Source organism: Vulpes vulpes, chromosome 12 (genome assembly GCF_048418805.1).
Source record: "Vulpes vulpes isolate BD-2025 chromosome 12, VulVul3, whole genome shotgun sequence".
Taxonomy (NCBI): domain Eukaryota; kingdom Metazoa; phylum Chordata; class Mammalia; order Carnivora; family Canidae; genus Vulpes; species Vulpes vulpes.
In genome coordinates this window covers 170,441,284-170,468,320 of record NC_132791.1, presented here as the reverse complement: position 1 = coordinate 170,468,320, position 27,037 = coordinate 170,441,284, and the positions used below count along the sequence as shown (strand labels likewise).

General features: G+C 39.9%; 1 protein-coding gene across 1 annotated transcript in view; it reads left to right on the top strand.

Annotated features, from left to right (window-relative positions):
* Positions 1-27,037, top strand: part of CDH13 (cadherin 13) — a 1,000,623-nt gene that overhangs the window by 441,231 nt on the left and 532,355 nt on the right. Inside the window, exon 4 of the mRNA XM_026004901.2 lies at positions 1,165-1,281. Within this exon, the coding sequence (XP_025860686.1) occupies positions 1,165-1,281 (117 nt within the window). The remainder of the gene's footprint in view (positions 1-1,164; positions 1,282-27,037) is intronic.

Genomic DNA, 27,037 nt, shown 5'->3' with positions numbered 1-27,037 from the left:
GCTTAGGGCAGCCCGGGTGGCTCAGTGGTTTAGCATCACCTTTAGCCCAGGGTGTGGTCCTGGAGACCCGGGACGAGTCCCACGTTGGGCTCCCTGCATGGAGCCTGCTTCTCCCTCTGCCTGTGTCTCTGCCTCTCTCTTTCTGTCTCTTGTGAATGAATAAATAAAATCTTTAAAAAATAATAAAAAAGAAGAGCTTAGGGGTGCCAGGGTCATGCAGTTGGTTGAGCGTCAGACTCTTGGTTTCAATTCAGATCCTGATCTCAGGATGGTGAGATTGAGCCCCACATCAGGCTCTGCACTCAACGTGGAGTCTGCTTGAGACTCTCAACCCCTCCCCCACCTCTCTCAAATAAATCAATAAATCTTAAATATATATATATATATATAAAATAAAAAGAGGAGCTTATTTTTCCCCTGAGCTTCCAGCTCAAATTGAATGCCATCATTTGATTTCCAGTATGCTTATTTTCATGTTTTCCTACTTTTTATGGAAAGCAATACTGGTACTTCATTTAAATTATGATACAGTAATTTCCTCTTTTCACACATTTATGTCATTGAATATGTAAATTACAAATAGGGCAGAAATCTTGACAATGTTGCTCCAATAATTGAAGTTTAAGACATATATACTGAGTAGGTAGTGCATTCCAACAGTTGGCCTACTAATAATAACAAATAATCCTTGAAAAAACATTGACTAGGACTCTCCATAATGCCCGATGTGGTTTGGAACTTTGTGACTGCCCCTTCATCCCTTTTCATTTGTGAGTGTCAGGACCTTGCAGTTGGCCATGAGGAGAATCACTTTTATATCCATCGGGTTCTATAGGTTAGTGACCAGGTGAGTAATCTCCTTGCTTGGCAGATTAAGAAGGGGAATACACAAGTACCGGAAGGATGTATAAATCAAGACTGACATTGTGAATAGAATGATTCAGAAGATGGGATTAAGGAGCTTAATGATAGTCATTGTGAATCACAATGTCAGCTTTAGTATGATTCTAACGATGTACTTGCTAATGAGGTTTGATAGAATAAAATTAACAATGAATGTCCAAACAGCTGTATGCTTTCACAACAAAGGAACCATATCTCAGAGCAGACTGTGGGGGATTTTAGTCAATTGAGTTTTTTTTTCTCTCTCTCTCTCTCTTTTAGGATATATTTAAATTTGCAAGAACTTCTCCTGTCCCAAGACAAAAGAGGTCCATTGTGGTATCTCCCATTCTAATTCCAGAGAATCAGAGACAACCTTTCCCAAGAGACGTTGGCAAGGTAAGTCAGACAAAAGACAAATGACATAACAAAGGCATGTTTTTATTAAGAGGAGAGCATACACAAGGCAAGCTGACTGTGACTGTCTTGGTGGCCACCTGAAATTGGCCTCTATTCCTCTATGATAAGAAGCCAGATGGTTTTGCCAATAAAAGAATGACAAAAAGCCATCAAGCAACAAACAAAGAATTTACAAAAAACTGTAATAACACCTTTGAATAGCATGCTTTGGAGAGCTACATGGCAGACAACAATGCTAACATTGTGTCTGGAAGATGTCATTGATTAAGAAGTAAATTCAATGCTTTTAAAATGATGTCCAGGAAACCAGCCAGATACTCTACTACACAATACTGGCATAGTAGTGTGATGACACATAGCCTTTTTATTTAGATCCTAGTTTTCTTTTCCTTTTTTTTTATTTTTAAAGATTTATTTATTTATTCAAGAGAGAGTCAGGGAGGGGTAGAGGGAGAGGAGGAGAGAGTCTTAAACAGACTCTGTGTGGGACTCGGAGTCCAATGTGGGGCTCAATTTCACAACCCCTAGATCATGACCTGAGCCAAAAACCAAGAGTCAGACACTCAAATGACCGCACCATCCAGGTTCTTAGTTCTCAAAGGTATAAGTCCAGGAGAGCCACGGGGTCAGCTCTCTAAAAACTAATCAAAAGAATTAAATCATACTAACCATATCCAGAAAACCTTGTTGCATGAGTCAGGGCAACAACTTTTCTAAGAAGAAATATTTGTTGTTAAATGGGCAGAAATACTGATGTTGCCTGGTCAACACATTCTCTCCCCATAGGAAAGTCAATGTGGAGAATCAAATTAAAACCAGTTAGTACTTTTTGGTCATCACAAAATTGGAACAATGGTGATTAGTTCAATGAATGACCTTAATGGCTGGTGCTATTGGATTATTTATTCACTCATTACATAAATAAGGGGCATCTATTATATGCCAGACTCCAAGATTGGGACTGGATGAATATTGGTGTGAAAAGCACAGAAGCCCCTGTTTTGACAGAGCTCATACTATAGTGGGGAGACAGATATTTTGGTGAGTAAATAAACAAACAAACAAGAAGTTGCAAAGGATAAAAAATTCGTGAAGAACGGAAACAGTTCTTCAGAAAGAGAGTAAATGGTGAGACCAAGGAGTAGAAGGACAGAAGTATTCACATATATGGTTGGGAAGGTTGGTCAGAGATCCTGGTGTTTGACTGGAGACTGGAACAATGAGAAAAGGATAGCCATGGGAAGATCTTCGGAAGGTGCATTCTTAGCAGAGGGCACTGCATGTGCAAACATCTGGAAGGGGAAAAGAAGGAGATATATCTGAGGAGCAAAATGTCTGGATGGGTACAATGAGGTGAGCAAAGAAGAGAGTGGTAAGAGCCGAAGTCAGAGAAGCTGGCCTGTCATAGGGGCTCCAGAGACAAAGAAAGTGGGGATTTCATTGTTTATACACCAAGAAGCCACTGGAAGTTCACCCAGGTGTGTGCGTGGGCACGTGTGTGTGTGCGCATGTGCATGCTGAAAGACACCCCCCCCCCCGCCGGCTGCATCATTAGGAATGATTTGTGGGAGCAGAGTGGTCAGGAGGAGTGGACACAAAAAGATCTGCCAAGAGGAGTGTTTTAGGGTGACCTTGACTAGAAGTGAGGGTAACTTGGACTATTAGAAACCTATTTCTATTGGAAATTAGAAGCATCAATAATCCAATATCTTGGTAGCCACCATATTTGTGATTTTAAACTCCTACTGTGCCAAAGACACCTTTCTTTAAGCAAAATCTTGCCAGGAGTGCAGGACATGATGCAAAAGGAAGCAGAGCTGTTCCAAGTGGACAGTAGTAGGGTTGATGAGCCCTGCTCTTTGGATAGCCCTAACCACTGTGGTGGCCCTGAAGCCAAGGGTGACACTCACCAAGGGCCAAATTCCTCAAGTCTGCAAGGCTCTGCCACTAAATAGTTTCAGAGACACAAGTTGCATCCTTGCTTTTTACACCTTTATGTAAGCCTGGTGTTCTCAACTCTTACTGTACAACAGAGTTGCCCCGGGGGCAGTTAAAATACAAATGCCAGGCTCTACCTTCCAAGATCAATTCAGTTGGTCAAGGAGTGAGGACCAATCATCATATATATATCCCCAGGTAATTCTAATGTGCAGCCAAGGTTGAGAACCACTGGCCTAAACCAGTCCTATGGACCAGGAGCATCAGCACCACCTGGTTATGAATAACTGCACTGCCATGCAAAAACTATGTTTGTCCATGTTTTTTATGCCTTCAAAGGGACTATTCTCCTCTTTTTGCCTGCTTGGTTTTATCCATTCATCTCATACTTTTCTTTATATCTTATGCTTTACCTCCATCAACTCCACTCATAGCTAACAGGTGATGCTCTGTTGAACTGTGAGAGAGTATATGGGTGGCTTCAGAGAGTACTGGGGAGGTAGGAAGAAGGAAAACATATCCCACCTAGCCACCCAAATTCTCTGAGTCAGGTAGCTCTAATTTTATAAATATTTGACTGTTGGCAACTGCATTGTAATCCTGAGGAGAATTGCTAGGGAATGGTCTAAAGCACACTCCACAAGGGAGGGAGCTGGGGTATTTATATGCCAACTCCATCCATCTTTGGTTGAGGGTCTTTCCCAAAGGTATAAACTATCCAGCACATCCAGCCTTCCCTGTGTTCTGAGCACCAGCATAAGGGCCCTCTAAGGCCTGGGGGAGACAGCTGGAAGTCTGCTGGTGTACCCAGAAAAGGTGAAGTCCAAGGAAGGGGACAGGGTACTCATGGATTCTGTTCCACCCCTGAATATAAATACTTTTGCTTTGCTGGCCTGGTTTTCCCTGTCTCCTCTTCTGCTCCCATCTCATTTTCTGAACTAACTTTCCTATCTCCTTCCTTTGAAGGTGACTATACTTGCTTCTCTCCATTAATAAGTACTAGCTGCTTCCCAGGCAGGAAAATATCTGAGATTCAACCAAATTCATATCAATAAGCACATATTCAGCACCTGCTATTTGTAAGGCACTATGTTAGGGTTTGGAGTTAATGACAAAAGGCAATAGACAGGGTCCTTAATCTCACAGGGATTACAGAAGAATAGATAAAATAATCACAAATGCATTTTTGTTCAATATTATAAAGTATAAGCACCTTTCATCTATTCTGTTAAATTCTCATAAAAGCCACCCCATGAGGATCATCTTCCAATGTGCTACCTGAGAGTAATGGGACTCAGAGGGATAAAGTCCCCTAGCTGGAGTCTCATAGTTAGTTTTTGTAGCAGAGATGAGCTCCATGCCTGCTCTTTGAGATTTCAGAGTCTGTGTTCCTAACTAGTATGCTCAGTGCTAAGTACAATTTGAGAATTCTTCTACATGGAATGAAATGTCTTCGCTAACAATTACTCTCTTTAAAACAGCATTAAATTTAATTATTTGAAGTGCACACAAAAATAGGATGGATACAGGGATGGATAAGTGGATAGATACATGATAACACAAGTATAGTAAAATGTTAACAGCCGAATCTAGGTGGTGGGCATAAGACTGATCATCAAAAACTTCTTTCAAATTTTTCTCTGTTTGGAATTGTCATGATACAGTGTTGGAAAAAAAATAAGCTTAATTAAATACAAAAATTATCATAAAGCACATAAGAATTGACATCTTGGCACACAAAATATTTTTTTTTATTTGCCTTGAACTTCAAGGGAATGGATGGAGACTAAGTATTCTTTCTTTTCTTTTTTTTTCCCCAGTCATATTTTATCACAATCTGAATCCCTTTAAAGAAAAGAAACTCATATACTACAGGGTGAAGGCATCAAAAGCAGAGTGCTGTGGTGAATCCACTCTCTAGGGGGGATTTTTCTCTGTTGAGGCTGTGCCATGTAGAATTGCACATTGACAGAAAGGCCATGTGGGCAGCTCTAGGAGTTAGAGTTTTGGCTGATGCATACTTTATTTATCTGCCAAATAATTAGTTGGTAAGTGGCTAAATTACTAGAATTTGGGGGCTGCTTTTCCATCATCTTTCTCAATGTTTCTGAAAAACGGGTTAAATACCCAGTTGTGAACACACTGCCTCAAACCTGTGATTTCCTTCCCATTTCTGAATTCTAGACGGCAGTGAGGATCTGGGAGCAGGTGCCCTAAAGAGAAATATGTAGTTCCCAACATGTAGTCTTTCCCTCCCCTTCAAAGTGTGACTATTTCAAAATTTGGGCCATAAATAATTTCTTAGTTTTACCAACTTTCACTGATAAATATTTGATTGCATCTTTAGAGATTTTTGAGTTCTTGGGCCTGATTGATTGAGAGCAGGGGACTTTAAATCTGTGAGGCAGCAAGGAGGTCTTTGGGAGACGTATTTTATTCTGTTTTATATTAAGTTTGAAAGACAAGTCATTTATGAAATGCTTATTAGAGATTCTACTTTCATCACAAACCCTTTTCATCAAAACCAATGAAAGTACATTTTACTGAAAATCCTTTTTTTATATCCCCTATAAATTGGCAGAATGGGCCTTTAGAAGGACATCTTTAACCCAGGATGGAAGAAATATGTAATTGGACCATGTGCTCTTCGTAAAGGGAATCAACATAGATCATTAGACCGAATCATGAAAACCACTCAACCAGGACTCTGCTTTGATTGTGTCATGAATGCAAGTCATACATGAGGATAATTTACTGCAGTTCTTAAAAATTTCTTAGAGTTCTGAGCATATGCTTTATTAGGGATCTTCCCACATCCAAGTACTCTGTACCTCCAATTTATGGCCACCTATGCAAACAGACACCAAGGAATCTGGTATTTCAGAATTGAATATGTTTTAGTCTATTTATTAGTCATTTGTATCACTTTGAGAACTCATGAGTGCCAGGCTGTGTCCTCAGAAACTGGGCCAGAAGGCTAGAACTGGATCCCTAGTACTGCTCCATTTTACCCTCCTAATGAAACATAGACTTAGCCCTATCCCATGTTCCGACACATTCAATGTAATTGCCATCAGCCCTCACCCCCTTTTAAAATCCACTGCTTCATGTTTTTTATTCAAGTCTGACTACATGCCTCTTCTCAGAAATTTACAGCTGTTTAATTTCTCCTTTTAAAAACAACTAGCTATTTTACTCAGTCACTACAACTTAGAACTGTCTAGTGTATAGAAGAGAAATTTGAATGTAAGAGATCCAAGATATCCAGAAGCTCAATACTCAAAAATTCTTGTTGAGATGAACAGCAGAGTTTATTTCTACATTCAGCAACACCATTCCCCCACTCATATGTATGCCTTTCCTATTTCTATGACTTTGAACTCTTTCCTCTTCCTGGGATACACCCATCCTCACTCCACAGGAGGTGCATGTATTCAATGCTTCACTGTCTAGTAGAACTTTTACATCCTTGCAGAAAGTTCATTCCATACTGCCCAGGATGGTAGCCTCTAATCACGTGTGGCCATGCAACACTTGAAGTATGGCTAGTGCAATTGAAGAACTGGATTTTTAAACTTTATCTATTTTTAACTAATGTTAGTTTAACCTTAAAAACTATTGTTTGATTCAGTTATTGGAACAACTTGTCTTGTGAAATTTACCTTTTCAACTTAAATTTATTTTATTTTATTTTATTTATTCGTGAGAGACACAGAGAGAGAGAGAGAGAGAGGCACAGACACAGGCAGAGGGAGAAGCAGGCTCCATGCAGGGAGCCCGACGTGGGACTCAATCCTGGGTCTCCAGGATCACACCCTGGGCTGAAGGTGGCGCTAAACCACTGAGCCACCCGGGCTGCCCTAAATTTTAATCTAAGTACAGGTCAAATACTTTTCATAGAAATATAATATCTAAGTTGATATGTCAGTGTAATATAAACACAAGATTTCAAAAATGTAGTACACATATACAAAGAATCAGAAATATCTCATTAATAATCCTTATGTTCGTCATGTTGAGATAAAAACATTGGATATATTGGCATGATTAAAATTAATATCATATTTTTTACTTCCTTTATTATGTGGCTACCAGAAATTTTTTTTTACATTTTTAGAAAATTCTAAATTATTTTTATGGCTCGCATTATATTCCTATTGGTCAGTGCTGGGCTAAAGCCTATTTTTGATATAGTCTCCTCCTTGGAATTTTCCTTTGATCTCCTTTACACATTGTTTCTACCTCTTTGCTCACGTGTAATACATTTGGAGCAGCAATATAGTTTCTTTGGTATTTTTCTTGTCTTTCCATTAACTATAATTCATCAAGTGTAGTGATTCAGTGCACTGCCTAACACACAGTAGAAACTCAAATATTCTTTGACTTGATTTCTGGTTAGGTCTATGGCTAGTTGGATAAGGCATCCACTGGTTACTGATTAAAGTGATCACAGCCTGGTTTGTTGTTAGAATGGAATTAATAGACCATTATATGATTGGTCTGGGTATTTCTAGCAAATTTTAATTTTCTACAATGGCATTGAGGCTATCAGATAAATTGGTTGGCAGTCAACCATTATGTCAGGTCAAATAAGTATCTTTAGCAGATTGTGGTAGATTTGATGTTAGTGGATTCTGAGTGGGATGTGATGGGGTGGGGAGAAAGAGAGAGAGAGAAGAAAAAGAGAGTGCCTGTATTTCCATATTTGCTCATACATAAATATTTTAAATCCACTTAAATAAAAAAAACCCTCAAAACTTTAACTCTATTCACAATTGAACAGTTAATATTAACTTATTTTGACTAAGCCTAATAAAAGCATATATTCACTATTAGCAAGTGTTGCCCTCTTTCTGCAAAGTTTAATTAATGATAAAACATAATTGAGTTGTTTTGGTTGTTTGCCAAATACATATATATGCAAAAATGCCCTCCATGATATATACTCAGCAAATAAAGGCATCTGAGCCTATGGAGGAAGCAATATTTTTAGCTCTGAGTTTATCACCCTTTCAGTTCTCAATTTGAAAGATTCCCAGGGCTTTATTGTTATGTACATTTGGCCTTGGACTGAATTTATATTTAATTAGTCGTGAACATTAAGGGATCCAGCATTTCAGCTTGAATTAGCACCCCAGAGCCAGGAGAGTTAAGGAATTTTTGAGTTCAACTAGAATCTTCAGCATCTAATGAATGTCAGGATCTAAGCCAAACATAGCTATCTCCTCTGTCCTGTTTAGTTCTTACAACAATCCCACTAAGTACTATACCCATTTCTCAGATGGGGAAACTGAAATCAGAGAGATTAAGCATCTAGTCCAAAGTCACTCAGTTAAAAGAGTGGCAAGTCTAATACTGAAACCTTGAGTGCCAATCAATGACCCCGGCATGCTAACATGCGTGAATACGGAGTTCCCATGGGTCTCTGGTGTTTGCATAGCATGCTCACATGAATTATCATTTGATGCTCACACATACTCTCAAGAAACCAGTATTATATCCCCATTGTAGCACTGAGGAACTGAGGTTAGAGCATGATGCAAGACATTTATAAACTGAGTTGTCGATAAGCTGAGCTCTTTCTGCATTACCACCTGCCATGCACCAGAGGTCTGGATGGATTTCAAAACAGCAACACATGGCATGAGGTAAGGAATAGGCTTTATTGAAGAAAGAGAACCCATAGAAGCCAGGGGTCAGCCAAAGATGAGAATACATCATCCCACAGAGAGCTTTGCCAGGGCCTGGGCAGAGCACTGCACATTGTCTCAGTTTGCCAGAAGAGCCCTCGGCTGCTGTGGTTCTCCCTTCTTAGGCCAGCTTGTCTACAATCTTGTCAGTGGACAGATAATCAAATTCTTGGGGTATCTGGCAGCCTGAGCACAGGTACCCAGATTTATAGAAATTGTCTAAGATCCCAGATGCTCAAAGCCAGATGCCTTGGGCAGTGATATGCTGGTTAACAGGCTCTTGGGGGTGAAGAAAGCCCTAATTAGTAATGTTTGCCACTTTCTTTGGTGTAAGTATTCCCACTGTGACCAATTTCAAGCTACCGACTTGTAAACTTCTTGAATATTTAACAATTGACTTTCACAAGGAAGTAGGAGCTAGCTTCAGCTTACCACTGACCTTGGGACCTATGGATTGTGATACTGGATGTTTCAGGGAATGCACTGGCCCCATGGGGATCTATGCTTGAGTGGAATCTCCTGCTTGGAGAAGTGGCTTACCCATCTACCTGTTCACCCCTGATGTCAGCTGGTTTCTTGTTCAAGGTGAGCTCCAAGGGTCATTTTGGATAATTGTGCTCTTTGCATCCCATTAGGTGCCTTGTCAAAAGCCACATGGCTAGTGCAAAGGGGATGCAGACCTTGAAACCATGCTCTTTCAGCTCTGCCACACCTCTCCTCTTTTGCACAAAAATCCCGAGTCAGTATCCTGAGGCTGACAAATTCTGATAATTGTCCTAGTTCTACCTGGAAAATAAGGAAGGGAAAGATAAAATTTTCTGTGAAGTGCGGAGAAATTAAGTTAACTTCACAAGCAGTTATTTGACGTGCATGTTTGTGCAGAGTCAAGGCTGGGGTCATGTCTTAGTTTAACAAATAGACCACGTGTTGACAAGCAGAAAACTTCTTTCTTCACCCGGCAAGGAGAGCCACTGTCTGGCTTCAGAGAACACATTTTTTTGTTCGTATGTCTACTGACAACCCTGTTCAAAGGAGCCACAAGGAACAAAAGTGAAAGCAGAAAAGGCTAACTTTGGTGTAATTAAGAGATATAGCCACTCGTTTTTCTAAGTGACAAGGCCACAGCTGACTCAGTCGATAAGGACTGTGAAGGAGCAAGACCCAAGGTGCTGTAGGGAATGTATTGGCCCTTTTGTGGTTAGACTTCCAGTCCCAGCTTTGAAGAGGACTGAGGCAGAGCTGGATGGAGACAGGAACAGGCCCATGAACAGTTTTCTGAAAAGAAGGAGGAATGAACAAAGAACTCACCTGTCTTTCCTTTTCTAGCTGAGAACTAGCCTTGGCTTCCAAGTGGGGTTATAGGGAAGAGGCTTCAATGTGGGGCTGAGCCTGCCTCGGTAAGATCGTGGACACAAACACCCTTTGTTGCAAGTTTAAACGGTCCTGTCTGTAGGTGTTTCACTGGAGACACATTGGATATTTGGGATCAGGAGATGAAGAATAGCCCCAGCTTAAGCCTTTGGGGCAGGCAAATATTCTTTCCAGGTGGAAAAATTGGGCCGCATCCATTCACTCAGAGATATTTATTGAGCAACTACTATGGGCAAGGCACTGCATTGACTGTTGCCCATGGATTCCCACTCAAGGAACATGCACCTGGGGTAGACACAGACCTAGAAACAGGCAGATTAGACTGTGATCGGGAGCTGTAGGAGTGTGAAGAACCTGAGAAGACAGAGAAAGTTAATACCCAAGAGAACTCACAAATGGCTACCTACCAGTAGGCAAGGCCAATTGGGGATGGTAAGAATTCTCTAGGCAGTGGGAAGAGTGTGATCCCACATCTAGAGCCGAGAGGGCATCGTGTGTCTGGAGAGCCAAGCATATTGAATGTGGATGTAATGCAAGGAGAACCCCTCAAATAAAATTAGAGAAAGAATCAGGGACTAGAAGTTGAAGAACCTACACATAACTCACCCTTTACTCCGTAGGTGTCAGCTATAAATCGAGGAATGGCATGGCCATATTTGTATTTGAGGAAAATCAGTCTGGTTGCAGGGGAATCACACCTGGCTGAGAAAACCAGAAGCAGGGAGGCCCTGATGGAGGCTGTGACAGCAACCCAGGTGGGCCGCACAGTGGCAGCCAGGCCACAGGGCAGACAGGAGACAAGACACCCAGTCAAGGGCTGGGCCACCTTGGTGACTGAGTGTTTGATGGGGAGGGAGGGAGGTAAAGGAAGGACCCCCCCCCCCCTTAGCTGGGAGCATCATACCTCCGTAGGATGCTGGCGAAGTCCCCTGACGGAGGGTTTAGCTGTGAGTCAGTAGACCTTTCATGAAACTAAGGGTATTATTTCCTCCTCCTCTCTCTCGAGTTCACTCTTTCCTGAGGCTGCTCTGCGGCCCTTCTGTGAAGCAGGAGGGTGGCTCCCAGAGGAGACAGATCTACCTGCGTGTTAGACGGAGGTGGAGGGACAGGCTGGATGCAGAGCGGGTCTTCTAGGGAGTGGATTCATTTTGCACCAGCAAGGCTTGCGGGCACCAGACTTTCAGGCGCCTCTTCGCATGTGTTCCCAGGTGTGAACACGAATCCTCCCTGATCCATGTCTACCGATTTTAGTTTAGTCATTCCTGGCTGTGGATTTGAAATCTGTTTTACTGCCAGCTCAGAAATGCATAACAGCTGTGTTCACTGTTGGCCTTCTAGCCCTGAATTCATTCTAAATACATTTCTTCTTAGTAATTTCTTCTTTGAATGCTGATGTTTGGCGATGCATTAGTATACACAATTCACAGGCTCTGTGTTGCTCAATTTTTAGTTCGTTTATTTGACAACTTGAAATTCCTCACAAGTGGTGCTTTTATTTTGTTATTTGCATCTGGAAATCATTCCTAACATGCCATGGAATAAATCTGTCTTTTTTTTCCATAATTTTTTCCTTATTATTAGAATAATAGATGTTCATGATAAAAACTTTAAAGAAAAATACATATTTAACAATAACACTCTAACAAAAATCTCCCCAAGTTCTACACCCACCACCACCCTGTACTTGAGATAACCACTGTTGGCTCTAGGGAAGTGCTTCTCATTCTCTAAAGTTACACATAAATCAGTGAAAGCACAGGTTCCTGGGGCCTCATCCATCCCATCACACATGTGAGCATTCTCTGCCTATGTCCACTTCAGGTCTGCTTCCATCTGGCACCACCAGCTTCTCCTCTGTACCCATGCCCATTCTCCCCGGGTCTAGAACATCTTTGCTCTCATTATGCTGTGCAGCAATATCATCTGGGGCTATATATCCTCAGCCCTGCTGAGGATTAAAAACACAGCCCATTGGATATGTATATTCCATGAAGGCTTCGGAAGGTAAGGAATACACCAGAAGCCTTCCGAATCCACCTATGGTTCCCCATCATTCTCACTGACGTTCTCCTTCCCATCATTAGAAACAGCCTCATTTGGGCTGCCCTCTCTCCAACTCTAAGAATCCCCTACTACCAAAAGTGCATTGTTCTCAGTGCTTTGCATACTCCACTAATTCCAGGCAAAGGAAGTGTTTCTGTGACCTTTACAGAGGAGGAAACTGAGTGATTGGTGGACTTCTCTGAGGCCTCAGAGCAGTAAAGCTAGGATTTTTAAAACTCTTTATTGAAGTATAATATATAGAGACAAAAGTGCAAAATCATAAGTGTCCAGCACCATGATTTTTTTCTATAGACAGAATACACCCATGAAGTCAGCACTCAGAGCACAGAATGGAACATGACCAGCAGCCAGAGGCCCCTTCATGTCACCTTCCAGGCACTAACTCCACATCCCCCCAGTGTAACCAACTCTCCCCTCTATCACCACGAGAGAGTGTCACCATTTGGTACATAATATAAATAGAATCATACGGCATGTATTTTGTGTTGGCTTTTTAAATTTTTTTGCTCAGCTTTACACTTGCGAGATCCATCTTTGTTGTTAGGCACATTTGTAGAATCACAGATGTGTAGTATCACATTTTCTAAATATACCGCACTCTATCCTTTCTACTCTTGAGAGGAATTTGGATCATTTCCAGTTTGGGGCCATTACGAATAGTCCTACAATACCATTCTCATACATGCCTTTAAGTGAACATATATATACATTACTGTTGAGTATATACCTAACCATGGGATTTTTGGGTCAGTTTTAGTAGATTCTAACAAACAGTTGCCAGAGTGGGTTATATAGAAGCTAAAATTTAAACCCATTATTCTGACTCTACAATGAATTATTGGGAGTAGGGTGGGTGGCATATTTATTTATTTATTTCTAAAGAAAAATATATCCAGTTTATTTCTGACTCAGTAGTGACAGCCATTAAAATCAGCCATAACAGGGGCCCATTCTGTGTGTTTGGATCACACTGGAACCTGGTGCCTTCACTATCAAGAACTAGAGGAGGTCACTGCACTGGTTTCCCATCTGTGTTGATCCTCACGAGATGAGGCCATATCTAGGCTTCTGGTGTCCATTCAAAGGATACACCCTCCGCAGCAGGTCTTTCTTCCTCCCACTCCCAAGATCCTGAGGATGAGACAGCTCTCTCTAATCTGGTTTTATGGGAATACTTGCCAAAGTCAGGGAGATTTAATTTTCTTCAACACGTTTTAATTTAATGTAATAAGTTATTTTATAAGCCAAAGAACTAAAAGTTTAGGACCCTGAGAAACAGACACAAAGTCAAAGGATTTTCTAACAAACTCTTTTTTAAAAAAAATTTGCTAATCAAGATGTCATTAAAAAATACAGACATTATCCACAGTGATTTCTCAACCCTCTGCTAGGGTGAATTGCTTCATACATTTGAGCTGCCTTTCCTTAGGTAGGACTGGCAATAATAATAATAGTAATAATAATAATAGTAATAATAATAATAATAAGTTCATCTATGGGCAACCTCTACGGACACAACTTGGTTACTACTATTTTTGTACTAAGATTTCTCACCTCTTCCTGATGACTGACAGTGGTGTTATCTAATCACAACCTTTTTTTCTTAATTAGGACACTGAAAGCCCACCTTCTGCCTTTTCTTAGAAATATTGCTAAGTAGCCATCATGCAAGAATTCTTAAGACATGGACCATAATAAAAAATGACCTGAGAATACTTCATGATTTTTGTTTTTTTCCCCTCATTTTGCCTCCTGGGAATGAAATGACCCAAGGCTTGTGGTACCAAAGACCCTTAACAACACATTTTTCCCAGATACAGGAAGATTTGCTACACAGTAAATGACCAAGAGTTCTGACCCAGTTATGTACAATTGCTGAACAGACAATTTGCACATCCATCTTCATTTGTCATCCCTGATGAACCGCTGAGTGTCTCAAGTGTTCCCTAGCCCCCTTCCTAAGTCAGTAGAACACACTTTGAAGCTCTTGCTGCTCTTTGGTTATGTGTATATTTATTGGTATTTCAATTTTCTCCCTCTCTCAATTCAGAGAGATATTAGACTATTAGAGTTGGAAGGAATGCTAGAGATGGCCCAAATACCTCACTTAATAAGTAAAGAGTTCAGCTGGTAGCCTCATGTGCCCTCCCAAGGTGAGAGCACATTACAGGACCAACCCAGCCTTTGGACAGGAAAGAGCTGGGTAAAAACTCCAGGAAGTGAGAATATATCACTGCAAGATTCCACCTGTGTTAGCCCTGTTTTGTTTGAGGACAGTGATTTGCATAACCTACACAGGCTATTTTGGAGAGCATAATTTCTGCATTCTTTGATTGCCTGTAGTGTTCCCATTTCATCCTCAACATCCAGCATGTGCCTGACACAGACTAGGCTCTCAATAAGTATGTATTGAATGAGTAAGTGGAAAAGTGGTCAAAAAAGCTCAATTCTAGCAGTCTCCTCACACTGGATTAACAGTCAAGGACTCACCTCGACCTCTACCTACAGGCATCTATATATTCTTTTATATGCAGAACAGATGCTTTTAAGTTTGGGGTTAAGAAAAATAATTTTTCCTTTTTTATATCAGTTTTTAAATATCATTTACTGTTAATTGGGTAAAACGATGAATTTGGTAGGAGAAAGATGTTTGGGGAAAGTTTGAGAAATTTAAATGTAATATATGAGAATATATTTATATACATATAATTTATATTATGTAACATGTTATGTAAAAAGTACATTTTGTATACTTTGTGGGGGACGCTTCTTGTATTGAGTTCTATGGACAGAATGGTTCCTTGTAGGTCAATATTATAGGTAACTAAGCAAAAAATGTTTTTGAAAACAAGATTCATTTGGATGCCAATATTTCTGTAATGCTTCACACAGTGATTCCCTGTCTTAAAGTAAACTGAAGTTAATATACCCATTTATTAAGGGAAAGGTGGCTTTTATTATTATGACTATCAAATGGAATTGTGTTAAACCTTCCGAAACTGGGGGCATGTGAAGGGTTCTTATGCTCCCTATGTTAAGTGGCTTCATTTTGCCGTGTATCTTTGTGTGTCTGTGCTTTTTGAGCTTTCCTGATCTTTTCCCCACCTCCAGGCACTCTCGGCACTGCCCCTCCTCACTATCCCTCTGCTTCCTTCTAATAAGATTAGCTGGTTCTTAGAATTTGCTGCTTTCCAGTTGCAGTGGGCTGGGAAATCATTCTCTGGGCATATCCCTATCCTGTGCTATAAGCTCAGAAAAATGGGACGAGACAGACTCAGATGTGGTTTCTGTCCTGCTGGTGATCATCTCTTTGACCTTTGGACAGGTCACCTGAAACCATTTGAGTTGTTTTTTCTATGAGACAAGGTTAGTAACACCTACCATTCACATTTGGGGAAAGACAAAATGAAACCATCTAGTTGATGACGCTGGCCCCATAGCAAATGCTCTATCAATGTACCCCTCCTTTCTTCCTCTCACTTCCTGGCCAAAACCTGCCTACAAGGTGTTGAGTGCTTGTAAAGCTTTCTCCAGGAGGAATAGGCTCATATGTATGTGCACATTGCAGGTAACCTGTTCCCGTAGTGGACACCTTTCCAAAGAGTGAACGTTACCACATAAGTGTACTGCTTAATCAATATGCTACTGGACCAATAAGAGATACTAGCTCAATTTAGCATTGTCTAGGAAGAATGCTAAAATAATTTGTTTTTTAAATCAGTTCTCCAATCTACCCACCTGCCAGTTTCTTTGTTATAGTTGAAGATATGAGAACACATATTCAGCAATAAATTCAAATATAAGCACCATGAGATCTGGTCTGTTCATAATTGTACATTTAGGGCCTGGAACATCATCGATGCACCATAATTTTTTGACTGAATAAATAATCTATTTGCCGCAGATGTTGTGTCATTTATACTGTGCCCAGGTCCTGTCAAAGGAAAAAAAATGAAGGAAAAAAAGAGAGACACTCACCCAGCTATTTGTCTATTTTTTTTTCCCCTGCTCAGGGCTAAATTTCCCTGAAAAATCACATAAGATCCCAGCTGTCAGAATGAGTTCATTAGCGGGGGTAGGGATTCCAGCTTCAGAGAGCTGAAGCTTCCACCCAGCCAGGTGTCTGTTTTAAGAACAGCATCCTCTTATGCAAAACATTGGTAGAAATGACCTGCTCTCTGATAAAGAGCAGCTACCGAGCCTGCTCGCCCGGTGCTACCCGATGGTCAGTGGAGATGGAGGAGCGTGCACAGCCAGACGGCGGCGGCAGAAACGTGATTCTACCCGCTTTGGCATCATGAGTTTCTAGTGCAGATGGTCCAGTTGCAAACGGAGACACTGCGGATGTGCTCATCCTTGCCCTTGCTGATATAAGCATGGGGATATTATATTCAATTTTTGGTCCCCATCCATATGCTGCTCCTCCAATTTATTTGTCCACATGAAGGGAGATGAAGCACAAAACAGTAGGACGTCCAATCCTGCTTTAATTACAGCGATGAGCTGTTTGTCGAGGTGCCATGAGCCACAATGCCGCCTTGTTCCCTGACAAACTCAGAGCCTGAGTGGCACTGACTGCCCCGTCGGCCCCAGTCGCCAGTCTTGGGCAGCAGCAGTATCTGGTTTGATATTGATTGTTTGAAAACCAAGAGCTATGACTCTGCCAAGCTTAATGAAAAGGAGACAATCACTCAGAGAGGATATGCAATTTTGAAGATGGGAGGCTTTGAACAAAGTCCCGATGCTGAGAGCATTTCTGGCATGTCACAGGTGAGGTTGTCATTATTAGCAGCAACAACGTGGTCATCATTCTCACACTGGTTTAATTGTTCAACAGACACTGAGGGCCATGTCCACAGAGTCCAGCAAATGAAAATAAACACACAATTCAGGGCCCTTTTTGACATGCTGCTTTGCAGGTCTTTTATTTATTTTTTTCTGGAAGAAATTGCTACCCTAGAGGTCTTTATGTGTTCATATGGTATCTTCCTCATCTTGTTCTTGAAGGTCGTAGAGAGCTAAGACCTTGCCTTACTCATCTGGGTTCTCTTGCTCCAGGGACAACACCCAACCATGACATAAGCTGCAACTATGAATTTAGTGGAATTGATAGAAATACCAGGAACCTGGTTCCTCTTTGAGGCATAATTTTTTCAGGAACCAGAGAGCGGATGACAAGGCACCAGGGCTAAGAGAACATGGACAGCACCCTGTGGACACCAAACCCTCTGTGATTGGCAGGCAGAGCTACCAGAGCAGTCGGAGCAGTGGGTGAAATCATAAGCTAGCAAGCTGGAATGCATGGCTTCAATTCCCACTCTGCCATATACTATCCAGATGACTTTGGTCAGGATATGCAATGTCTCTATGCCTCAGTTTCCATATATGTACAACAGAGGTGATAATAGTACGTGCCTCATGGGATTTTCCTGAGGGTTAAGAGGTTCTAACACATAAAAACCTCTCAAACCAGAGTAACTATTTTATATTGTCACAAATATCTGAGACAGTTAATATCTTTGTACTTAGAACTTATGATGGTGTGAGTGTCACTTTTGGAGATCCAGAGATAGATTTACCCTTATACCCCTAACATTATCCTCAAAGACACTATTTGGCTCATGTGAAAATATTTACTCATTTTTAAAGACCCCTTTAAGTTCCTTTTTATACAAAAAGTAGTTCTATTCCTGTTCTAATAAGAATGACATAAAGAAAATCTTATTACACTCATAATCTTAAGGTAATTGAAAACTACTGTTGAAAAGTGGACCCCAAATGTATCAGAAAATGAATTCAATTCAATTATAAATAATAAGAATCAACTATACTTGAATGTGTGTGAAGTATAGAATCATAGTTAAACATTTAAGGAATATGTCCTTATCTTGTTACTATGGAGACAGGTTACTCCAAGAATTTGTGGTTCTATGGTAACAATGGAATTACACTATTTCCTTTCCATATTGAAATATTCAGCAACTAATTTCCTATAGCTTCATAATATATCATGTTAACGACCTCAGAGATGAAAACCAAGGTGGTGAGATTGTCTCCATGCTCTGGGGTTATTCTATTAAACAAAGCAGAAAAAAACACGTTTATCCTCATTTGACTGGGAACTTCAAGGGAGCTCTTAATGAGAAAGAGATGGCAATGACACTTCATGGGGAAGTGCTAAATTTAACTCAAGTGGTTAGTATTACTTATTCACTTGGTCCAGGGTTGGATCACCACCATGAGAAAATTATAGTTTTATATGTGTGAGGACAGAAGGAATATGATAGGATTCAACTCAATTGTACAAATTGTCAATGGAGACCTATTATGTACTGGGCGCATATAAGGTAGAAGCTGCCTCATGGCCTATTTTTTGTCTGTTAAAATGTTTATAGTAATTTTCATGTGTTCTACCAAACATTTGGGATAATAGGACTAATAAAGAAAGCAAATGTAACTGAAGTCTAAAATCCTCGTCATCAATATTAGTTTCTTCAAAGTTCCTCTTGAAATCCTACAGACAACCAAGTTTGTGGAGCCGAGGCATGTTGGAGCAGCTCATGCCAGTTTGCAGTAGCTGGTATGCATTGCCTCCCAGCTCTGTATTCATCCACTTTAGTGGCTTGAAGTCAGCCATTATGGGAGTATTTATGCCATAGAAATGAATAAACACTACAAATCAGGTTCTTTTCTTTTCTTTTCTTTTCTTTTCTTTTCTTTTCTTTTTTTTCTTTTCTTTTCCTTTCCTTTCTTTTCTTTCCTTTCTTTTCTTTCAACTGTTAAACACTTACCAGCACTCCACTGATTGCAAGTAGTGACTTGAATCGTATCTCCATATCTCACAGAAATCTTTCTCCTTTTTCTGTATCCATTTGTCTCTCCCACACCCCCTCCACATACACCGATGAGGTCATTTTACCTCTGTTGATTAAGGCTGGATAACAGCAGTTTTTGAGCTGCTGTCCAGCTCTTACATCTTGATTCAAGCCATCATCATCCCTTGCCTAGACTTTGTCTAAAGACTCCTAATTGGTCTCCTTGTGTCCACTCTTGCTCCCTTCTAGTCCAGTCTCCATATGGCAGCTGGAGTGATCTTCTAAAATTGTAAATCATTTAAGGAAGCAGAAGAAAATAAATAAAAATGAAATCAAGGCAAATTAAATTTAATTAAAAATAGGAAAATAGGGGATCCCTGGGTGGCGCAGCGGTTTGGCGCCTGCCTTTGGCCCAGGGCGCGATCCTGGAGACCCAGGATCGAATCCCACATCGGGCTCCCGGTGCATGGAGCCTGCTTCTCCCTCTGCCTGTGTCTCTGCCTCTCTCTCTCTCTCTCTCTATCATAAATAAAAAAAAATAGGAAAATAATAGAAAATCAACAAAATCAAAGCTACTTCTTTGAAAAAAATGAATAAAATTGATAAACCTCTAGCCAGACTGATCAAGAAAAGGAGAAAAAGATACAAATTACCAATATCAGAAATGAAAGATTATCACTACTGATCACATGGACATTAAAAAGATAAAGGAATACTATGAACAATTGTAGGCTCACAAATTCTCTACCTTAGATGAATAACTTATTTTATGAAAAACATAAATCATTAAAACTTCCATAAGGAGAAATAGATAACCCAATTATCCTTATACTTATTAAAGAAATTGAATTAATAATTGATAACTTACCAAAAAAAGAAAGCATCAATCCCAGATGGCTTATTGATAAATTCCAGCAAGCATCAGACTCAAATGGCTTCAATGGTGAATTCTGCCAAACATTAAAGGGAGAAATAATACTAATTACTCACATTCACTTTCAGAAAATAGAAGCAGAAAAAACATATCCTAACTTGTTCTATGATGCCAACACCCACCACCATAATAGTCAAAACTGATAAGGGCATTACAAGAAAGGAAAATACAGGCCAATATTTGTGTGAACATACATGCAAAAATTCTCCAAAAAGCAAATCAAATCCAACAATGTCTATGAAGAATTATGCTCATGCCTCAGTGAAATTTATTTCAAGTATGCAAAGCTGGTTCCACATCTGAAAATCAATGCACTTTATCAACAAGGTGAATGAAAAGATTCTATGATTATGTCAATCAATCTAGAATAACCATTTGACAAAATTCAATGCCAATTCATAATCAGCAAACTAGAAAAGAGGCTAGCTCTCTCAACTTGATAAAGAACATCTGTAAAATACCTACCAGTAACATCAAACCTACAAATGAGAGACCGGATGCTTTCTCACTAATATCAGGAACAGGGCAAGGATGTTCCCTCTCACCACTCCTATTCAAGCATTGTACTGGAAATTCTAGATAATACAATGAAAAGAAAAGAAAAGAAAAGAAAAGAAAAGAAAAGAAAAGAAAAGAAAAGAAAAGAAAAGAAAAAAGAAAAGAAGAAAAGAAAAGAAAAGGTACATGTATTGGAAAAGAAGAAATAAAACTATCTTTATTTGCCAGTGACATGATTATCTGTGTAAAAATCCCCACAGTGTCTACAAAATAGCTGTATGGGCATAGCAAGGTCACAGGATACAAGATCAATGCACAAAAGTCAATTGCTTATACAATTAGGTATAATACTTGGAATAAATCTAACAGAATATGTGTGCCGAAATCCGCAAAGCTATGATGAAAGAAATCAAAGAATATCTAAATGAATGAAGAGATGCCCCATGTTCATGAGTTGACAGACTCAACATTGCTCAGAGGTCAGTTCTTCCCACTTGACTTATAGATTCAACGCAATCCCTACCAAAATCCTAACAAGATTTGCTTGTAGATATCAACATACTGATTCTAAAATTTATACATAAAGGTAAAAGAGTTAGAATAGCCAACACTATGTTGAAGGAGAAGAACAAAGTTGGAGGATTCACGTTACCCAATTTCAAGACAATATAAAGGTTGAAAATAGGTAGTGTGAGTAATCAAGATAGTGCAGTACCCATAAAATTTTGACACAAGATCCCAGGATAGAATGCAGAATGTGCAAAAGAATCTAACAGTTTTACAAATATGTGAATCAACCTCCCAAAAGGAGTAGAGGAAAAACTGATGACCTAAGTAGTTCAGAAATTAGTGGAATCCCTTAAACTAAAAAGAAATGAAACTGTATATAGCACTGAACTGTATTTGGTAAAATTCTTCCCTGTGAGGGTACAGGTTAAAAAATTCAAAACCTAACATATGTATACTGGAATTGAACAATTAAACACATCAGTAGAGGGTAGTGGGAGTCAGAATTCTCACTGTTGGGATGAGAGTTTACAGATGAGAAAGGAGAGGAAGCTAGACTGATCCACATGGTAAAGGAACAGTGTTGGAGACTAGCATGAACCATGCCTGGTTTAATGCTCTACTGTTGCCATCTTGAAATTCTTAATAATTTTTGAGCAAAGGGCCTTGCATTTTCATTTTGCTCTAGGCACCCACCAATTATGTAGCCAGTCTTGCACTCAACAACCATTCTCTAAGTGCTGATGTTTCCTAGGGTTCTAGGTGTGACTCCCCTCTTCCTCACATTCTACCCTCTCAGTGATCACCTTCATCCATTTTCATGACTTCAACTTAGCCTAGGACCCTGACAACTCACACATCTGTAGCTCTACTCACTTGGGCTCTACTGATCTCCAGGCTTGAGTTTCCATCTCCATACTTCATGTCTCCGTGATTTTCTCCAGACCTCTGAAACTCACCATATCTCCAAACGAGTTCATTATTTATTGCCCTTGGTTTCTGAAATTGCTTCTTTTACAGCATATCTAATATACATAAAGATCCTGAATCAAGCAAATAAAAAAATAAATCTCAGAATCACCTTAGAAGCTTTTCTCTCCCTTACCCCCATTCGACTATAACCAAGGCTTGCTAACTACATCTAAAATTCCTCTGCATGAATTCATATTCCCTGTTCTCACTGTGCTCCACTATCTCCCCTCTAGGCCACTAGAGGGGAAAACTTCTACCTCCTGTATTTCTCTTTTCTGATCCAATTAATGTCAAAATTCCCTCTAGAATAAATTTACTAAAACTCAAATTGGATACCAGTCTTACCACCTTCAATGGGCTAACACTGAGTTTAAACTCTTCAGTGACCCAGCAGACTCTCAGTGTCATCTGGGCACCCTACCTCCCTGCCACCTTAATTCCTAGCATTCCCAACTCATCCTTCCTAGATATGATGCCACAACACCATGTGTACTCCACCTGGGATGCTGCCACACATCCAACATGCTCTCTCTCCTGAACTGTCTGATCCCCCTTCTCTACTAGACCTCATTGAAGATGCAAATGTAAGGCTATGAAAAGCCTTGGTGCCCACTGGAGCCCCCTATCATCCAGACGTATTCTCCTCCCTAAAGCCAGATGGAGCTCTCCATACCATAGATCTGGTCTTTTCACTCCCCTCTTCAAATCATTCAAGTAGATCCCTGTTTTCCACAGGAGAAAGACCCAAAGCTTAATAGGGATTATAAGTCCCTATAGGAAATAAATAGTGCCAATCAGGAGATGGACACATAATTGAACAATGGTGGTACAACATGCTCTATGGCAAAGGCATGATCCATGAGCCAATTCCATCAGAATTACCTGAGATACTTCAACAATATACAGAGTGTAGCTTCCCCCAAGTGATGAATTAAAGTTGTTGGAATACTCCGTGTCCCTCATCACACCTTCTTTCCTATAGTTCCCCTCTGAGTCCCTTGGTCACTGCTCCCTCCAGCAAGACACACACACGCCTGTAAAGTACAGCTATAGGGTGATGACCTAAACCTGCAAACTGATTTTCTCTAATACAGCTCATGTAAAACAAAACAGAATTTGGACAAGAAATTGCAAAGAATATTTTCTAAGAGGAGTTGATAGTTACAAGAAAGTGCCACTTTTTTTTTTTCCAAAATAGCCTTGGAAAAATAAAAGCCCTACTTAGTCTACCGAAAGTAAAATCTATAAGAAGTTTTTGCAAAATAACTTGCACAACAAAAAAGGTTTGTTGTTCAGTCTATAGCCATTGATGTTGGGGAACCCTATCCTTTCTAAGTAAAACTAAACAAAAAAAGAGGTTAAGTATCTTTGTAAATGTGCATGAGGAAAATCATTTGTGATTAAACCATTATGAGAAACATACTCATAACTGCAGGAAATTCTTGCCACATCTTTCTAAAATTGCCGTTTGATGTTTTATATGCCAAAAATGACTTCGTGAAATAGTGTTCTCTTGGAAACCACTTAAATGGCCCACATAAGGAAGTCATTAAATAAGTCATTAAAATGAGTGGATATGATGGACAATTATGCAATCATTAAGAATCCTGTTCTTATAGAACTTTAACTTTTTAAGGAAAATGCACAAAAATATTTTAGGGAAAAATACAGGTTACAAATGGTTTATACTATTGTTCTAGTTTTATTTAAAGATTATGTTTATACACCAAAATGTTAATAGCAGGATTTCAAATAGGCTGGCATTTAAAGAAGATTCCTTTTAAATTTTCTATTTAACTTTTTGTATTTATTTAAATTCTCTGTAAGGATTATGTATTATTTTTAAAGTGGCTGTTTAATTGATGATCCAATCTGAGACACTTTTGAGAATGAATGAGAGATCTCTAGAAATAATGTCACCAGAACCACAGACAAAACTGGACTGGTTTGGACAAACTTCATATGTGTTTGTTATGGGTTGAACTATCCCCCAAAATTCATATATTCACTAGAATCTTAATCTCTAGTACCTCAAAATATGAACATCACTGCAGATGTAATTAATTAAGATGAGGCCATGCTGGGATAGGGTGGGCCCCTCACCAGTATAATTGATTACCTTATGAAAAGGAGAAATTTGGACACATACACACAGGAAGAATGGTAAGAATTGTGTGTGAACATGGAGGCAGAGATTGGGGTGATGTGTCTATAAGCTAAGGAATGCCAGTGATTGCCATGAAGCCACAAGAAGTTCATGTGGAGGCATGAAATGGAAACTCCCTCAGAGTCTCAGAAGGAACCAAGCTTGCCATCACTTTGATCCAGGACTTCTGATCTGCAAAACTATGAGGCAATACATTTCTCTTTTAGCCACCTACTTTGTGGTACTTTAAATGGTAGTCTGAGAAAACTAACATGAATGTTATTGTAGTTATCTTATGCTTGCTAAACAAGAACAATTCCAGGGCAGGTAAAGAAAATGAAATTTCACGGAGTAAAAGGAGCTTGGGCATTCAACTAGTATTTTGTGAAATTTATTATGGCTCAAAAATATTCGCTTCTTCTCTGTGTCCGGCCCCTCCCTAGGAAGACTTGCCTTGGTGATATCAGGCCTGAATATGTGACTTGCTTTAGCCAGATGAAATGTGAGTGGAAGTCACATGTGCCACTTAAACGTAGGAGCTTGGAAGGCCATGCCCTCATTCTGCCATCTTTGCCCCTTGCCTTGAGACCAGCAAATCCTAAAGAGGAGACACTTCTTTATCATGGACCCTAAAATGAAGACCTAGAGCCAAGTTGAAAGTGACCTGCAATAACCTATAACATGAGATAGAAACAGATCTGAGCTGATGAGATTCATTAAGATGATGAGATCATTTGTTGCCTCAGCAAAGTTTAGCCTCAGTGGACTGATAAAACATTTGCTGAGCAACTATCAGGTTATGTGCTGAGGATGAAGTAACAAATTATACACAGATCCTGCCATCTAGGAGCTGGCATTAAAATGTGTGTCCTTTGCCTTTAAAACCTGAAAATTTTTGGCTCCGGGTGTTTCCTACTTTTTTTGGTAACACCTGCAAGTAAGTGTTAAACCATGTTATTTCAGTTGGTTTTTCTAGAGAAAAAAATCTTTAAGTGCTCTCATATTCAAAGTGGTTCTTAGAATCTTGAACTACATGTACAGATATAAAGTTTGCCAATTAAAATTTTATGGTTTAGGGAAAGAAACTCCTGTGAAAAATAAACCTAAGTTAATTATTCAGTTATTTAATTCTCATTTGGAAAATGAGATATTCAGGCACTATTAAAAGTTATATTAAGGGGTAAAAACCACTTCTGTGGAAACAGTCAAATTTATTTCATTTTTGTTAAAGAATATTAATTTCAAGGAGCAAGCTTTGAAAGCAACCAAATAAGTTGTCAGAGGCAAATAACCCCACCTTGAGGAATGCTTGAAGGCAAAAGATTATGTAAGGAGGAGATACATTTAAAGTGCAGGTCAGGTGGAGGCCAAAGGGTCACGTTCTAGAGTCATTATTCTAAAGCAAAAATTGCATGGTGTCAAAATTATCCTTGAAAGTCCCTTACATGGTACTGAAATTGCCCAGACCTGAGCCTTTAGAAGTTCAAAAGCCAAGAATTAATGTCTTCTGTTTCTCTAGGGCAGTGAAAGCCAAGGTCCAATTTGAAAGGGACAAAAGGCAATGGGGAAAATAAAGGGTCTTCTTTCTTGGTTCCTTTCTTGGTCTTCTGTTCTTTCTCTAAGTGACTCTCTCTCAAGCCCCTCTCTCCTGCTTCTTGCCCTCAGTAGTCACACATAGGTGAAGTCAAGTGAGTTACATGGGCAAACTAAGCAACCCGTCTTTAGTACAGTTTAAAAACATAAAAGGAAATGCGTTTGGGGGAGGGGGTTCATTATGTGTCTTTATCCTGGGCTGAGATGCTGATGAGAGAAAGGGAAAGAAAAAAAAAAAAAAAAACAAGACAAAAAGGAGAATTCAGAGGAGGGCACTTGATGGGATGAGCATTGGGTTTTATAATATATGTTGGCAAATCGAGCTTCAATAAAAACAAATTAAAAATAAATTTAAAAAAAGAGCCTCTGGGAGGTATTGGGATGGGATAGAATGAATTGGGAAAAATAAAACAAAATAACATGAAAAAAAAAGGAGACATCAGAGAAGCAGGGAAGACTGAAATCCAAACAGATAATATGAAAGCCAAGTGGTCCTGTCTAGGTGAGAAAAGAATCACACCAGAGTTAAACAGGCAGGGAAGACTTTATTTCAGACCACTGCACTAGAAGAGAGAGGTGGAACTTAACCCCACTTAAACGAAGGGCAGGAGGGTTTTGAAGCACCAGGATGAGCTAATGGAAAAGTCCTCGAGGACATTAAGGGGGCAACATGCTCAACGTGCTTGGGCCCTGGGAGACAGAGGCACTATCTCCTTCAGTGATTACAGGTCAGAGGAATGGTTGACAGGTCCTTGAGAAGGACCTTCCTAGGTCGTGAAACTGGCAGGAACTAGGAGCAGATTTACACTGTAAAGGGCAGAGAAAGAATTACAATTGCAAGTTTTCAAAGGTGACTTCTTTAAGGAAAAGAGATGAGGGGCCCATAGTTAGGAAGAACTCTGTCTAAAATTTAGTAACCTTGAAGGGGAACATGAAGGCCACCAGAGGTAAGCACAAGATGCCATCAACAGAAGTTCTCAAACATTGACTGCACTTCAGGATCATCTCCTTTAAAAAAATCTCAGCATCCAAGACACATTCCAGATACACTCCAACAACAATGGTATGTGAATCTCTGGGGAAGACTCGCACATCAAAATGGCTTAAAGCTCCCCAAGTGAGTCAGTGTGCAATCAAGGCTGAGATCAGGGGCTACAAGCAGGAAGAAGGGCTCTGATGTGAGTCTGAAGGCTGGGTGGGAATTATC